The sequence below is a fragment of the Cibotium barometz genome, chromosome 39 (assembly GCF_041138505.1).
Source record: "Cibotium barometz isolate CiBa-2024 chromosome 39, ASM4113850v1, whole genome shotgun sequence".
NCBI classification, from domain to species: Eukaryota; Viridiplantae; Streptophyta; class Polypodiopsida; order Cyatheales; family Cibotiaceae; genus Cibotium; species Cibotium barometz.
In genome coordinates this window covers 40677414-40695697 of record NC_141084.1, presented here as the reverse complement: position 1 = coordinate 40695697, position 18284 = coordinate 40677414, and the positions used below count along the sequence as shown (strand labels likewise).

General features: G+C 44.2%; 1 protein-coding gene across 3 annotated transcripts in view; it reads left to right on the top strand.

Annotated features, from left to right (window-relative positions):
* The first annotated feature begins 1987 nt into the window (after positions 1-1987).
* Positions 1988-18284, top strand: part of LOC147616091 (sterile alpha motif (SAM) domain-containing protein) — a 63905-nt gene continuing 47608 nt past the window's right edge. For 2 of the 3 annotated variants that reach the window (XR_015262677.1, XM_086778728.1), the window contains exon 1: positions 1992-4295. Coding sequence is in view for 2 of the 3 variants with exons in the window: in XM_086778728.1 (XP_086634854.1) it covers positions 2784-4295 (1512 nt within the window). In the remaining variant the exon portion in view is untranslated. Of the gene's footprint in view, positions 4296-18284 lie in introns of all 3 variants that reach the window. The other variant, XM_086778727.1, reaches the window with a different exon arrangement.

Here is an 18284-nt window from a genome sequence, read left to right as displayed (position 1 = left end):
GTCCAGAGAATTGGCATAGGCATGCTTATGGAATTCCAACATTGGATAGACAAAATCCTTTACAAATAATATCACTACTAACAATAATCTTCTTTTGGAGAGGATTGAAGAGGTGATAACCTTTGCTTTCAACAATATAACCAATAAAAATGCATTTCACTACTTTGTCATTGAGCTTAGTTCTACTTTATGATGGCACATGTGTATATGCCAAACAACCAAACACACGTATATGCCAAACAACCAAATACACGTATATGTTCAACCTTAGATTTTCGATTAAACCAAGCATCATAAGAAGTGATAGTCTTCAAAGCTTTAGTGAGGCACATGTAAGCACATAGGTAGCACATAGAATTGCTTCCATCCAAAACTTGTGTGAAGCTACTGATCTTTAACTATGCATCTAACCATCTCTATGAGAATCCTGCTTTGTGTCTTAGTAACACCAATTTGGTGTGGTATATAACGAGTTGTACACTGATGCTTAATGCCTTCTTGTGCCAAAAAATCTTTGAATGCATCGTACATATATTCCCCTCCCTTGTCTCTCAGTAACACCAATTTGGTGTGGTATATAATGAGTTGTACACTATGCTTAATGCCTTCTTGTGCTAAAAAATCTTTGAATGCATTATATTCCCCTCCTTTGTCTGAACGGAGAGTTTGAATTTTTAAGCCAGTTTCATTTTCCACCATACTAGTAACAAAGCATTAAAAATAAGAAAATACATATGACTTTTCCTTCATAGGGTAAGACCAACTATATTCGTTGTCGTAATCATTAATGGATGTAACAAAATATATGTTTCCTCCCTAGAAAGTATTTCTCATTAGACCACACACATCATTGTGTACGAGATGCAATTTGTGATTAACTCTATCTGCTGCATTCTTTGGGAAAGGTTGGTGAGCAAGTTTGCCAAGGATGCATCCTTCACACACACATCTTGGTGGTGGATCAAGTTGCGGAAGATCCTCTAGCATCCCATGTTTTTGCACACGTTAAACCACCAATAGAAGTGTGGCCAAACCTAGCATTCCACATAATCGAGCATCTTCCATTGCATTAGAAGTGTCTCTGCTAGATAAGTGACATCACACTTGTCATACATGTCTAACCCCGTTGGTGGTTGAAGATCTAGTAAGCATAATATGTTTTCCATGCTATTTGTCACGCGGACATGCATTTATCATCTGCAAATTTAACATTCAGACCCCCTCTTGCTAGAGTGGACATAGAAATTCTCAAAGATCCTCACCACTTGCAATAGTGAGAACTACCTGACCAATACATGGTGGGCCTTCAAAAGTCAACAATAGCAAATGTATGCTTAGAAGTTAGGCCGCATAACATTGCTTCCACCTCCCTACGGGTGTTCCTAAATCGCCATCGGTTAATTTAGGAATTACTTCCATCTCCTCCTTCAAAATTCCTATGGGTGTTTCTAAATTACCGTCAATTAATTTAATGACAATCTTTGAAGGTTTGAGAGACTAGGCCACATGACATTACTTCCATCTCCTTCAAAATTCTTATGGATGTTCCTAACAAACTACGATCTGCTCATGGATTGATGGTTGAAAAACTGCAATGCAAGCAGTGTGGTTTGACGAGACAAAGTCAAGGATAAAAAATGGTTATATATGTAAGGTTGGGGTTAAATGCGTCTGATGATGGAAACCTCTAGTTTCATGCTTTGGGCTCCATTCGAATGTGTAGCTAGGGCCTCACAATTGTGCAACAGTTACGTATGTAAGGTTGGGGTCAAATGTGTTGGGCGGACTCCTTAGCCCAATATGTAACCAAAATGCTTTCTTTTTATTAATTAATTAATCAATGTTGACTTTTAGTAAGGTTGTATTAATTAAGTCGATAGTTGATAACCTAAGAAAATCTACTATTTATGTAAATAAAATATCTAAGAGAATCTACCATTTATGGTAGTTAACCATACTCACATTCCGTCTCTCTCTTTGATCGCGATAGAATGGCGTCCATGTAGGGATGGTGGCAGGCATCAGTTTTTAGGGAGTGGGAGCTCATTTGCAAGGGTCTCTCTCTCTTTCTCTCTCTCTCTCTCTGCCTATAAGGTCTGCTTACATCACCTCCCTCTGCGCACAGTACTTGCATGGAAAGGTGAGCTTAATGCATAGAAAAGAAGATCTGCATGTGCAAGGGCATTGGAGGGGGTGGGGTTGTGTAGCAAGTGATTTGAGGGCAGAGTGGAGGAGGATGTAGAGCCATAGTTGGAGGGCAAAAGTAGAGGTGAAAGAGATTATAAGAAGATGTAGGACACCGCTTGTTAGAGGGTGTGGTGACTGTGTGGTGAGTAGCAGGTGGGGCGCATAGGGGGCAGCGAAGGATGGCATGGTGGGGTGAGCGAGCTGTTGGGATGATCTGGTGGTGAAGGCAGCCAGGGTATTGGGGCAGAGACGGTCGAGGAGGTGCAGAGCTAGGGCTTAGAAGCAAGGGATCGTAGCTGGGGGGAAACGCCCGCAAGCGGGGGTATAGGGGTGGAGGTCAAATGTCCGATTTATTAATACTGCGTCATTAATAAATGCTAGATAAAAGTTTTCTGAATACGACCGCACGGGCTAGTGAGTTACATGCTATAGGCCGGAGGCAATGCCGAAAAGGGTAGGAACTGCTAAGGTTGAAGAACCTTGGTCTGATTAGGCACATTTCGGGCGGACTTGTCTGAAAGCGCCCTTAGTAAGTGCATAGTCCCGCCACTCTGACTGAAGATTCAAAAAAGGAATTCCATGTAGGTACAGGAATCATGGAGCTTCCTACTGACTCCGACCTTGCCCTAGCCATGGCCATAGCCGAGAACAGCAGTAGCAGCCAGGACGACGATTTCCAGCAGTCCTCCCATGCAGACCAGCTCCTCATTTTGAAGAGATTCGCTGGCGCTCATCAGTCGAAGCGGCAGAAGAAGGATGATCTTATCAGCAAGAGAGCCCATCCAGACAAAGCCGAGCGCGTTAGCAAACAAGGCAAGGAGAATCAATGCACACGCAAGGATGGATGCAAAAGCCTGAAATTGAAGCTGGTGAACCCTAATTGTGCACAGATCCGGAGGCCTTTGGAAGATAGACAGCAGAACCAGAAAGACGAAACTCTAGATGGATCACCAAGGCCTTTAGCAGACCAGAATCAGAAACAAACAGGCGAAACCCTAAACAGCTCATTCAGGGCTTTAGCCGACAAACAGAAGACGCATGCAGATGTAACCCTAAGAAGTTCACCAAGGCCTTTAGCAGCAAATGAAATCCTCAAAATTTTACCAAATCCTTTAACAGACAAACAGCAGAGACAGGCAGATGAATTCCTGAAAAGTTCATTAAGGCTTTTCGCAGAAAGGCAACAGAAACGGACAGATGAAACTTCCAACAGATTATCAAGGTCTCTTGAAGACTGGCAGCAGAAACAGACAGAAGAAACTCTAAAATGTACACCAAGGACCTCCAACGTCACTGTATGTAACCAGCTCCACCATCCGGCTTGCGGAGATGATGATATCTTGCCATTTAATAGTGATGAAGGCATCTTAATGGGAAGAACATCGCAATTACAGCAACAACTAGAGGAGGTGGTGTCCTTGGCCGAAGAGGATGATCCGGTGGAAAATGTGATAGAACAGAAGGGGCAGCAGCTTGGGCCAAAATGTATCCAAAGCAGAAAACTACATGTCAATGAGTGCCTGCCCTCAGCAAATGTTAACCCCGAGAGCCAGTTTAGTGCGCTTCTGCGACTTTGTGTTGATGCTGCAAGTGAAGCCGCTGAAGAGAACGAGGCACATGATGGCTCTTTTGCTATCAGCTTTGCTGAAGAAGGTGGCGTTCTTGAAGTAGAAGATGCTATCACAAGTTTAATGACACAGAAGTGTGCAGAAATTGAGGATTTTCACAACACGTTGCTGCTAGACTGTGAAGCAGAGTTGACCACACTTGAAGCTTTCCCAAAAAGTCATGAAGATGATGTGACTACATGCCAGCAGGTTGCCTTGCAAGAGACTTGTCTGGATGCCCAAGGACAGTCAAGTGAATTAGAGTTCCAGCAAACTGATTTTGGATTCGGTAGATTTGATGAAGGGGTCCAATTGTGGACTGAGCCTACCGAGCCTACCCATGAGCAACCTGGCTCATTTTTGGAATGCCCTGTTTGTGGAAGCTGTATCACCGGCATGTCTCTTGAGCAGAGAGAAGTACATACAAATGCATGCCTTGACAGCATTGACAAGGGAGAAGTCCATATAAATGGACGGCTCGATGACATTGACAAGGACCAGGTTAGTTATTTATCATGTTTTTTATCAACTTTAAAAAAAACCTGGAATAGGTTTTTCCCTTACCATACAGCTGTTAAGAGATAACAGCTGTATGGCCCTATTTGTTCGCACACCAGGAGATGTTTTTGAGTGCAAATTTTGGGCCTGTGCATTTGGCAGGCTTATCATGTGGAACCATCATATAAACAGTTTACTTCCTAGAACAACAGATGGAAGTTCTGAAGTAGGAATGTCTTAACAAATGATATGACACATCCATGGTGACATGCATGGATGCGATCATCTGTATATAATGCAAGCATGATGGGCCTGTGCCAAACACTCTTGCATCTTAGCCTGAAGTAGCGTGTCTTCCTGCCCTCTCAGTCTCCATCCCCTGCCTGGCTTTCTAACCATTCCGTCCACTTCCCTCTCTGGGTTACCTTCTGTGCACTGCAGTTTTCCACCCCTTCTGCACTGAGCTGTTTTCCAACCATCAATCGCTGCTTGCAGTTCTACTTCATCACTGGCTCCTTGCTGCCCTTGCACTACCACTTCAGCCCTCCCGCTTGCTTCACTCTCTACAAAACTTTGCCATTGTCTCTACCTGTACTCATTTAACTCCCCTCTTTTTTGGCTACAACTGTGTCGTGCTTCGTGAACTTTCTTCTTCCATGTTCTAGCTTGGTCCAAGGCTTCTTCCTAGCTTTTTCCCTGTTGCTTTTCATCCTCACTTCTTCCACTTTCCAGATTTGCTCGTCTTGTGAGTACTCTTACAACACGCAATCCCTAACACAGAAAACGTCTCATAACTGTGAATGACTTGAGCAACAATGTATGAGCTTGGCACATATAACATGTGGAAGCTCAGCCGGTGCGTGAGAGAGAGAAAGTTATATCAAACGTCTACAAAAGGCCCCATATTGCCTACTGGTATGTGTGCTGTGTGTTGTGGTGTGAGCATTGAGGACTCGGGACATACTGTCTAGAGAAGAGCCACCACTTAGTGTGCCGGGCAACCAACCTGCTACAAGATCCAAGATATCCTACAGGGGCACTAGACTACCTCCACACAACCATCCGACTGAGTGGACCTAGGCGGCCTCTTGGCAACTGCCCTTGATTGCTGTAACACGTGGAAGCTCTGGGAGTCTTCTTTCAGCCCTAAACACCACTGAGAACATGCTGATGCAAAAACGCAGACAGAAGGGAAGAGTAGAGAGAGAGAGAGAGAGAGAGAGAGAGAGAGAGAGAGAGAGAGATATTCTGGAAATTCAGTATATTCATATGGTACAAAAAGATACCTAATCTACAGCCATAGGCTGCCTTGCATAAAAGGTGGTAAACACCAAAATCTGTCCTACTCTAAGGACCCAACTCATATAGAGTTGAATCACTATCACAATGAGCACTTTGCCTATTTATAGGCCCTTTGGACCATAGGAGTGCTGGCCGACTGCTGGTTGGCCAGCCGACTGGCATCTTCTTCATAATACTTTGATAAATGCCAAATTGCTGGCCTACAGGGTCTCGTTCCACATCACGCCTCCTCACGCCTCTGACAGCTACAACTGCTTGAATCTTGATGTTTTATTTGTTGCAAATCAAGGATTAGCTTGGGATTAGGCATGTCCATGTGCATTCACGCGACATCCCCTTGTGCTAAACTTGTTGATGGAATTCCAACCTTTGATCCTAGATTACTATCATCATTTCTTGACTCCACATATGGTCTCCCATACTTGTCATCCCTCCCTTCCTAGCAACCTTTTCACTGAAAACCTTGCCTTACGTCTTTGAATCCACTCCAAATCTGATGTAGGGATTTGTGCATTGTCCCCTTGCCTTCTTGCCTTGTCCTTGAACACAAACATGAATCCTTCTTCTTGAAATTGACCTTGGCACCCTTGGCACCCTTGGCTACACCCCTTGGATGAACTTCATCCCTTTGAGTGCTCCATAAAAGCTTCTGGGGAAGTCCCAACTAGCTACCGACTCTCATGAAACCCTCCCCTAGGGTTTGCTTGACACCAACCTGCTTCTGGTGGTCTTGACCCTTGTTGTCTTTCTCTCCTTGGACCTATGCACTTCTTCTAGGACACCAACAAAACTTAGCCTTGTGAGCTTGATGCTGATACAATGTTGCCTAGTCACCACACCACCAAAGGATCAAGACATGGGCGATGGTTTCATCCATGCGCGATGCAATAAGGGTGGGTAGGAATCAGCGTGAAGCTTTGATACCAATGTCACATGCGGAAGCTCTGGGAGTCTTCTTTTAGCCCTAAGCACTGTATAGGAACTCTTGATGCAAGAACAATCAACACACACACACACACACACACACACACACACACACACACACACACACACACACACATATATATATATAGAGAGAGAAATGAAATGTTATATTAACGTCTTCAAAAGGCCATAATGACCTATGAGACCAAAAGTTACATCATGGTGGATCTGATACAATGTCTGGATAAAAAAACCCAGAAAATGAAAAATAAAGATGATACTACTGGCACCTAGAAAATGAAACTGGAACTGGAAGGTACACTATGGAGGTACCTCCATCTCATAATATGTGCCGCATCGGACACCGGCGGATCTCCTCAATATCCTCTGTGGTCAGCACCCTGACTGGGTGTCCCGCATGCCTCGCAAGAATAATCCGAATCTGCCGCTGCAACCTCCGTCTATGCTGGGATGCCCTCCTCCGTAGTCGTGGGCGTCTGGACCACCCAAGCTCAATCGCACGATCAATCAGTGTACCCCTGGTGTGGGCGGTATCCATGTCCTGCTGCTGCTGTGGTCCATCTGGCGCAGTGATGGCTGGACTAAAGAAGTCTGTAATGTGCCTCTGAGTCTGGCTCTCTGTGCGCCTAAGCAGGCTATCTCTATGTCTCCGCAGCTCAAGCAAGAACAATCCCAAACACCTCTGGTCCTGGTACCCCATGACTCTGGAAAGTGGTCCAAAACCCTCTCTGAATAAACAGTGGAAACGACCACGTATCTCATAGTATGCAGTACAATGGCATATATAATGCAGCTCTGTCTCTGGCTCCCTATGGCATACTCGGCATATCCTGGCCTCAGCTGGTATACCTCTATATCGGCCAATCTCAATCTCAAGCTGGTGTGAGGATGTGCGAATCTGACCAATAGCACATCGTACTGCATGAGACAAGTGTACATCCATGTAACTGGGTCTGATCACAAAACCATCTGCTGTGAGCTGAAGAAAATGCTCTCTGTAGAAAGCCATCTTCGTGCCCAGCTCCTCAGTCGGCTGTATCCATGTCCTCCTAATGTCCAGCTGAACTAAATCCTGACGGATGAGTCTGGTAATCTCTGTCCGTGTAAGAGTGAGAGAGGGTGCCTCCAGAGAATACTGGAAGGGAGGCAATCTGTCCATGCTAAAACCATGTGCCTGGAACCAAGATGTCATCTGTCCATACCAACAAGCCGTGTCTCCCTGTAAAGCTAACTGTCGGGAGGACTCCAGGGCGAGGCGTGCATATCTGTCTCGGGGGAGATCCCACAAGCCATGTGTCACTATTTGGGCATTCTCTGCGCTTCAGGCCTATGGACGAGTTCTGTAGGATGGACTGGCATCTTATGGTTGGGGACTTATGTCTACACCGAGAGCCAGTAGGCTGGATATATGGGTTGGGATTGTGTATCTGCGCCCAAATCCAGAGTGTGGTACCACGGACTACAAGCTAAATGAATAGGGAGACTGTTCAATGCATCCTTGCATAACATGTTTGCAAGTTAAAAATCCTGTCTTTGCATGAACTATTTGATTGCATGCAAGATTTGTTTGTGTAGTTCACATGTAGGGGACGCCCTCTTGTGAACCGTGCGAGTGAAACTGTATTCTGACCTCGTTTGTGGGCTGTAGACAGGTGGTAAGTACACCACTTTACTTTTTTTATGAGTTAAAGCAATGTATTCTTTGTTTTGCAGGTCCACACTTTAATAAGTGTGTCCGCCCAAGTTATAAGTGAGATTGGGCGTCCACACTTCATTAAAGCTCGGGCGGACAAACTATAAGTAAGAATAGACTAGAATTTCCTTCCGGTCGGCTAGGCGAGTGTCCAGGCACCCTTCCCACTAAATTTGTGTGGAAAAGGGATGGTTATGGACTGGGTGGCAGTATGAGGACCTGCCACCATGCTATTACTCATTTTGAAAATTACCTCTCTCTACACTCTCTCTCTAGAAATAGGCGCCCCCCCTTCAAGAGAGCCTATTTTTGTTATTCTCTCTAACTTTTTGCTTGGTGAGAGTGCTGATTTTCATTCCCTCTTGCTCCCAACTCCAATGGAAAGCTTGAAGATTCTTCCTTTCACAGTTAAGCCTCCAGTTGCTCACCTTTTCACTCTATCTCTCTCTTCTAAATGAATATGGAGTCTCCTAACCATTCTACCGCCCCCAAATTCTGCTGAAACCCTAATTTTCAGAAACCCTAATTCTGCAGAAACCCTAATTTCAGAAACCCTAATTTTGGAGGAAACCATACCAAGCTGTGCCCCTTACTCATAGGCATCTAAAGAGCCCAAAATGCCCAATTTTGGACTCATATAACCTGCTTAAAACCCTAAAAATCAGAAACCCTAATTTCAGCCGGAAGTGGAAAACGGTCACATTCAAGCTGTAGTTCGTCCGCACGGAGGTGGAGCTCGACATTGATCGTCCAATACTTGGTAAGAGCATTTTGCAAGCAATTTTCAATTTGAGATTCGAATGCTTTGTCAATATGGTCTCCTATGTCTCGGTCCTGGCACACACATGTGTATGTGTATGGATGCCAGTGGAGCATAGCTGCGTTTGACAAGCTTCAAGGAATCAAGGAACGAAGCTACTCTCAAGTGAAGCTATGGATTCCATCGTCTACGACAAATTTGTTTGCAATGCTGTTTTCATGATCATGGATGCACTTGAACAGTTTGGCATGTGAATGCCCGTGAGGCTTGTAACAGTTTTCCTTGATAATAAAACCTATTACAAGGGGGGTCGGTCCTTTCCGGCCCTAGTGCAGTGTGCAAAATAAAAATTCAGCTTCTTACTCTATTGTGTTGCGCCATTTAAAATTGTTTAATTATGTTAATAGCTTAAGTGTTTGCCAAGATTGTGCTCAACCCCGACCGGGGGAATCTCATTGGTATCAGAGCCTAGGATCTTCCTCCTTTCTGTGTGGAAGACGGTCCTAATCTAGCTTACACTAGCTGTTAGCATTCTTAAGCATTATGGCGAGCCAAACAGGTACTTCACGGGATGTAAATCCAAGGAAGAGTACATATGTGAAGCCAAGAGGAGACAATGTGCATGATGATACTCAAATGCATGAACAATACACTGCTGAAAATGTTTTTCTTGGGTCACATGATGGTATTGCACATGCCGGACAGCCATCTTATGTTAGAAGGGAAGGAAATGCAACTCATGTATATATGGGACAGCCATCCCGAGGTAAGGAGAAGGCTATACAGAGTGATGCACATGATGCTATGCAGGCTGAAATTGCAGACCTCAAAAGGCAATTATGTATGATGCAAAAACAACTCAAGGATATGCATGAAGACTCACAGTCAAGGCATGTATCTCGTGTGTCAAAGCATTCTCCTTTTGTGAATGATGCATTGGAAAATGTTGCCATGGAATTGGGGGTTCAACCAAGAGATATGGCTGTCTCTTACCTCATGGGACAAGGTGATGTAGTTACTCGAAAGGAAGGAGGGCTTAGGTTTAAAAAGCCTCCTCTTATGAATCAACATGCAGCTGAAACATCAAAGCTTAAATCTATTGTGCGACAGGAAAGAGAAGAGGCGTCTGCTACCTCTCATCATGCCTCTACCGCACATGTTTCTCCTCCCCACAGGTCATCTATTAAAGCTCATGAAAGTCTTCTCAAGGAACCGACTCATAAATCAGCCCCTCCTCATGATGGAATTGAGCGATATGTTCCTACTAATGAAGCAAATAAGCAACCAATCGAGAGAGATGAAGAGGAAACGCATCAACATAAGAAGAAGAAGACTAAAGAGTTTACTGCAGGTGACAAAACAGTTAAGTTTGAGTATTTTCATGGAGAATATGATTCTACCAAAGCTCTATCTTTTATCTCCCAATTTGAAATTGCTTTTCATGAGGGAGAATTTTCAGAATCATCAAAACTCAGACATGTGGGCATGTACATGAAAGGCACTGCTGCTCATTGGTGGTTGGCCGAGAAGCTTTCCGGCAACACCATTTCTACATGGGCTGAATTCAAACAAAAGTTTTATGATCAATTTTTGCCTCCAAATTTTACTCAGGATATATGCAGGAAGTGGGACAGGTTGGAGCAAAAAGAAGGGCAATCCATTACCTCTTACGTCTCCAAATTTTGGGAGGTATTAATGGAAGTGTTACCCTTCATGACCGTTACTGAAGAAGAAAAGAAGAGGAAATTTGAGTCAGGATTGCAACCCATCTTCCAAAGAGGACTACAAATCTATCCAAACCAAACTCTTCGTCAACTCATAAACTCGGTCTTGGCTTCCGAAGAGCTTAATGTCAAATGGGTGCAATCTAGAATTGACCAAAGCTTGGGCAAGGGTAAGGAGAAAGCTGGTTTTAATGTACAAAAGGGTGGACAGCCCTTTAGAAGAGATTTCAAAGCCATGCACAAAGCTGAAAATTCAGATTTGAAGGATGTAAAGCCCCCTCAAAGAGCTGAAAATGCAAAAGAAAAGAAACCGTGGCAGAAAAAGGGTGTTTATGGCTTGACTCCTCAACAAAGGGTACAATACATTCGTGAAGGCAAATGTTTTAAATGTGGTAGTAAAGATCACATCTCTCCACAATGCCCTAACAAGAATAAGAAGCCAGAAGAGCCTAAAGTGCATGTCAATATGGTATATGATGTACAGGGCAACACGGGACATGCAAACATGCATAGAATGGTATGCAAAGCATGGGGACAACTAAAAGACCAGCCAGCTTTATTCATGTTTGATGACTGCTCCACTGACAACTTCATCTCCACTGATATGGCTGCTGCCTTGGGGATTGAAGTAGGTGACATGGGACCCGAAATTCATGCATGTTCAGCTTTTCTGGAAAAAGATGTGAAGGTTACACCCCTTATTGGAAAGCTGCGAATGCATATCCAAGGATACCTCGACCACGAGAACTTTCTCGTTGCCCCTCTTAGTGGATGTGATGTATTACTGGGAAAACCTTGGCATGCACGCCTTGAGCCTACCAAGAATTACAAGACCAACAAAATCACTTTTATGTATAAAGGTAGAGAGCATCATTTAGATGCAGGTGTGTCGGGTGATACTATCCCCGTTGTATCTCATATACAAATCAATAAAGCAATGAAAAAGAGTGTTTCTTCGTACTTGGTTTTTGTACGTGATAATGTGGAACACAGTAATGTACATGTGGACACTCTTACTAAAGAGAGGCTGAAATTTTTAAGCGAATTCGGGGATTGTTTTGCTGACTCTTTACCTAATGTAATGCCTCCTTCACGGCCAGAAGATCACCGCATTGAATTAGTTCCAGGGAATTCACCTCCAAATAGGCCAGCATATCGTGTTAGTGCTTGCCAACAAGAAGAGATTATGAAACAAGTGGGTGAACTACTTGAGAAAGGCTTGGTGCGGCCTAGTTCTTCGCCATTTTGTTCACCCGTTCTTCTTGTACAAAAGAAAGACGGTTCATTCCGTATGTGTGTGGATTACAGGGCATTAAATAAGATTACCATCAAGAATCGGTTTCCCATACCGAGGATTGATGATATCTTGGACAAGCTGGATGGATCATCTTGTTTTAGTCGCATTGATCTTAAAAGCGGCTATCATCAAGTGCGAGTGATGCCACAGGATGTACATAAGACAGCATTTCGCACTTCTTTTGGTCTCTATGAGTATTTGGTTATGCCATTCGGTCTTACAAATGCCCCGGCTACTTTCAATCGCATGATGGACCGAATTTTCAGAAACCATAGAACTTTTACAGGTGTGTTCTTTGATGACATTCTTGTATTCTCCAAGAATGAGGAGGATCACAAAAAGCACTTAAGAGTGGTCTTTGAAGAACTAAGGCAGCATAAGCTTATGATCAACACCAAAAAGAGTGAATTTTTCCTTTCAGAGATTCACTACTTGGGACACATAGTATCAAAGGATGGTGTACGAATGGATCCTGCAAAGATCCAAACCATCAAAGATTGGCCAGAACTTAAATCTATTCATGAAGTCCGAAGCTTTCTTGGTCTATGTTCATATTACAGGAGATTTATCTTTCACTTTGCAATGATTGCTTCGCCATTGCATGAACTCACCAAGAAACGTCCTATGTTTAAATGGACAGAGGTTGAGATTAATGCTTTCAATAAGCTCAAAAATGCCATTATCACAGGGCCAGTCTTAATCATTCCAGACTTGCAAAAGCCATTTGTGGTAGAATGTGATGCTTGTGGCAATTGCATTGGAGCCGTCTTAAATCAAGAAGGACATGCCATTGCATTTGAAAGCAGGAGATTGCAAAATGCTGAACTTACTCTTGATGTTTATCAGAAGGAATTATTGGCCGTCATTCATGCTCTCACAGTATGGAAACATTACTTATTGGGAGCTGAATTTGTTGTCAAAACTGATCACCAAAGTTTGCGGTACTTTCTTACGCAAACTAAACTCTCTGAGAAACAAATGAGAATGGCCAATTTTCTCTCAATGTTTCATTTTCAGATTTTGCATACTCCTGGCAAGAAAAATGTGGTAGCAGATGCATTGTCCAGAAAACCATATGTGGCTGCAATTTCGGTTGCTTCTCATCAAGACTTGTCTACTATGCGAGAAATGTACCATTTGGATGCTGATTTTTCAGATTTATGGGCTGATTTAATGACTGGTCATACACATGCTTCTTATGTGGTCAAAGATGGTTATATCATGAAGGATAACTGCTTATGTGTGGTTTCAAACATGAGACAAAAAGTTTTGGATGAATGTCATGCACCACCTTATGCAGGGCATAGAGGGATACTCCCTACTACTCAAATGATTGAGAGATACTTCTTTTGGCCAGGTATGAGGAAAGATATAGAAGCCTATGTACGTGCATGTGTCACCTGCCAAAAGGTAAAATTTGATAGGCAAAAGACTCCTGGTTTGCTTCAGCCTTTGCCTATTCCGGACCAGCCATGGGAAAGCATTGCAATGGATTTTATTATGGATTTGCCCCGCACCCCAAATGGCAATGATGCAATATGGACAATTGTGGACAGGTTTAGTAAACAAGCACATTTTCTACCTGTCAAAAAGACCATAAAACCAGAACATATGGTCAAAATTTTTGTGTCACAGGTATTTAAACACCATGGTATGCCCAAATCAATTGTGGGAGACAGGGATCCCCGAACAACAAGCCTCTTTTGGAGAGCTCTTTTTGATAACATGGGCACAAAGCTGAATTTTTCTTCAGCTTATCATCCTCAAACGGATGGACAAAGTGAAGCTGCAAATTCAGCTGTATTGGATTTGCTTAAATGCTATGTGACAGATCAGAAATCTTCTTGGGAAAAGTATCTACCGCTTGTAGAATTTGCATACAATAATACGGTACATGCTTCTACAGGCAAGGCCCCATTTGAGATCATTTATGGCAAAGTGGTATTGCCACCTATCTTACGCACAAAAGATGAGATATTTGCTGCTGATGACTTTGTCAGGGACCTTGATATTGCCTTTTCACAAGTTCGGACAGCCATTGCACGCTCTCAAGCAAAGCATAAGAAAGCTGCCGACAAGCATAGAAGACAATTGGACATTAAAGAGAATGACTTGGTATTGCTAAAATTTGAGAAAGCTAGACTCAGGAAGAGGTCTGGCAAGGAGAGAGCATGCCCAAAACTCTCTACCAGGTATTATGGACCCTTCAAGGTGATCAAGAAGATCAATGATGTGGCTTTTCGACTTGCTTTACCGGATCATTGGAAGATTCATAATGCATTCCATGTGAGCCTCTTGCGCAAATATGTGGGACCGGAACCTTTGGAACCGGTTATGGAAGATCCACCAGAGGTGGAAGAGCTAGAAGAGGTATTGCAGCCAGAGCAAATTGTGTTTCATAAGGAGCGAAAGTTTGCAGGTGGCAAACTCCAGAGGCGCTACCTTGTGAAATTCAAGAACTATTCTCCTATGGATGCAAAATGGATGGATGAAACATACTTCCAGGAGTATCCGCAGCTCCTCCAAGCATATTTGGAAGCATTTCAGTTGCGGTCAACTGTTTAGAAGCAGGGGAGGATGTCACTATTTGGGCATTCTCTGCGCTTCAGGCCTATGGACGAGTTCTGTAGGATGGACTGGCATCTTATGGTTGGGGACTTATGTCTACACCGAGAGCCAGTAGGCTGGATATATGGGTTGGGATTGTGTATCTGCGCCCAAATCCAGAGTGTGGTACCACGGACTACAAGCTAAATGAATAGGGAGACTGTTCAATGCATCCTTGCATAACATGTTTGCAAGTTAAAAATCCTGTCTTTGCATGAACTATTTGATTGCATGCAAGATTTGTTTGTGTAGTTCACATGTAGGGGACGCCCTCTTGTGAACCGTGCGAGTGAAACTGTATTCTGACCTCGTTTGTGGGCTGTAGACAGGTGGTAAGTACACCACTTTACTTTTTTTATGAGTTAAAGCAATGTATTCTTTGTTTTGCAGGTCCACACTTTAATAAGTGTGTCCGCCCAAGTTATAAGTGAGATTGGGCGTCCACACTTCATTAAAGCTCGGGCGGACAAACTATAAGTAAGAATAGACGAGAATTTCCTTCCGGTCGGCTAGGCGAGTGTCCAGGCACCCTTTCCACTAAATTTGTGTGGAAAAGGGATGGTTATGGACTGGGTGGCAGTATGAGGACCTGCCACCATGCTATTACTCATTTTGAAAATTACCTCTCTCTACACTCTCTCTCTAGAAATAGGCGCCCCCCCTTCAAGAGAGCCTATTTTTGTTATTCTCTCTAACTTTTTGCTTGGTGAGAGTGCTGATTTTCATTCCCTCTTGCTCCCAACTCCAATGGAAAGCTTGAAGATTCTTCCTTTCACAGTTAAGCCTCCAGTTGCTCACCTTTTCACTCTATCTCTCTCTTCTAAATGAATATGGAGTCTCCTAACCATTCTACCGCCCCCAAATTCTGCTGAAACCCTAATTTTCAGAAACCCTAATTCTGCAGAAACCCTAATTTCAGAAACCCTAATTTTGGAGGAAACCATACCAAGCTGTGCCCCTTACTCATAGGCATCTAAAGAGCCCAAAATGCCCAATTTTGGACTCATATAACCTGCTTAAAACCCTAAAAATCAGAAACCCTAATTTCAGCCGGAAGTGGAAAACGGTCACATTCAAGCTGTAGTTCGTCCGCACGGAGGTGGAGCTCGACATTGATCGTCCAATACTTGGTAAGAGCATTTTGCAAGCAATTTTCAATTTGAGATTCGAATGCTTTGTCAATATGGTCTCCTATGTCTCGGTCCTGGCACACACATGTGTATGTGTATGGATGCCAGTGGAGCATAGCTGCGTTTGACAAGCTTCAAGGAATCAAGGAACGAAGCTACTCTCAAGTGAAGCTATGGATTCCATCGTCTACGACAAATTTGTTTGCAATGCTGTTTTCATGATCATGGATGCACTTGAACAGTTTGGCATGTGAATGCCCGTGAGGCTTGTAACAGTTTTCCTTGATAATAAAACCTATTACAAGGGGGGTCGGCCCTTTCCGGCCCTAGTGCAGTGTGCAAAATAAAAATTCAGCTTCTTACTCTATTGTGTTGCGCCATTTAAAATTGTTTAATTATGTTAATAGCTTAAGTGTTTGCCAAGATTGTGCTCAACCGCGACCGGGGGAATCTCACCATGTATGTAGGAGACTGATCTCGTAAGAGCCTCAATCACCAGAGGGGCAGCCGCCAGCTCTGCTCGAATAATCTCATGAGGTACCACAGCCTTGGCTCTAATAAGCCTAGCAATCATAGATACCAAAGGCCTCTCCATACCTCTCCACCCGCCTGCGCTGTGATGGCCCACTGAAGGTCCCCATATCTGCACTCCATAAAGCATAGCTGATGTCACTAGAGTGTCAAAAAGCTAGAGTTTCGTTCGAGGTTCCTGAAACTGAACCTGCGAACACATCCTCTCCAAACCACCCAGGGCTGCATGTGCTCTAGTCAATCTAGTCTCTGCTGCTCTCCTCATCGAAAACACTGGCCCACTGAATACTACCCCAAGATATGTATATGCATCTGTATACTCCACAATCTCCTGCCCATATGTAAATGTGGAAGCTGATCGCCTAACCCACTGTGGCGTGGTGTTAAACACCATAACCTTGGTTTTGCCAAGGTTGACAGACAATCCACGATCATGTGCAAACTCATGTAAAGCATCCAGATGACGCTGCATACCCTCAGGGGAGTCAGAGATCAACACAATATCATCAGCATATAACAATAGTGGGATCCATGTACCTGCTAGCTGGGCTCCTCTGTCCCCCAATCTCTCAATGTAGTCAGAAGCCTCATCCACATACATACCAAACAGTGAAGGAGATAACGGGCAACCTTGCTTCACTCCTATAGTGGAGTGAACCAAAGTAGAGACCCCTTCTGGGGTGCGTACCTGTCCTGCAACTGATCTGTATAAAGCCATAATTCCCCATATGAGCTCTGTGGGTACCCCCATCTCCTGTAATCGCCTCATCAATTTGGCTCTGGGCACTGTATCAAATGCTTTGCGGAAGTCCACAAAGCTACAATAAATCCGTCGCCCATGCGACCTGCCCTCCTCAATAATGGCCCGCAAAGTCAAGATGTGGTCAAGAGTAGAGAAACCTCTCCTGAACCCTGCCTGTCCCTCTGCTCGAATGCCAACTCTCTCTGCCCATCTACTCAACTGCTGCTCAAGAATGGATGCATACAATCGTGCTAGTGTGTGACCAATCATAATAGTGCGATAATTCCCTGGCTGCATAGGGTCCCCTGACTTGAAGATAGGCACGATGGTGGACCTACTCCAAGTCTCGGGTAAGCCTTCGCACATAGCACGATTGAACATCACTGCTAGAAGCTCTGCCAGCAGGTCTCTCGCATGAATAAAGTGCTCAGCAACCAATCCATCGTGATCATATGCTCTCCCAGTCTTCATCCTATCAATGGCCTTCCTTACCATCTCTGCGGTAAAGAAAGTACATGTCTGTGGGCATGGTGCTGGCGGGTCAGGAAAAGGTGTCTGTCCAGGAACTGTATATAGAGATGCTGCATAACTACCCCAGACCTCTGTAGAAGTGATGGCCAAAGCAGGGGAGGACTCATGAAACAGACGCCAAGCCTCCCTCGAATCCTGGCTCAAGAACAGCTGGTATAATTCCTGCTCTAGCTGAGCAAGGAAGGCCCGCTTCTTCCTTCGCACAAGGCGTCGGAAGGCAATACGTGACTGTCGGTGAGTAGTGACTCCCAAAGCAACCTCCCGCTGCAGTCGGGCTCTGGTCTCTCTGCACTCCTCATCATACCAGCTGTTCTGGGGCATACATCTAGAATGCTGTCTCTGTCCAGGCTGAGTATGTGGATATGCCTCTCTCGCTGCATCATGTAAAGTCTCTGTCAGTATATGGGTCAACTCCTCCAAAGGTCTCCCTGGCTCCTCTGTGTACAGACGTCTATAAATCCCATCTGTGTAGACAGCATCAGTCTCTGAGGTAAAAGTATATCGAGTGTGATCTGCCCCTCGTGTCCTCTGAGCTGTGGTAAAGTGAAAAGAGATAGTCAATGTCAACAATGCATGATCCACTACTACCCCAATGGGCCGAGATCCAACTGTGAAGTCCTCAATGCATGAAACAAAGCTGGGCATAGCCATAACATAATCCACTGTGCTAGCACCATGTCTATGCGGAAAGCAAGTAAATCCAGCTGCTGACGGAAACCTCTGCAAGCCA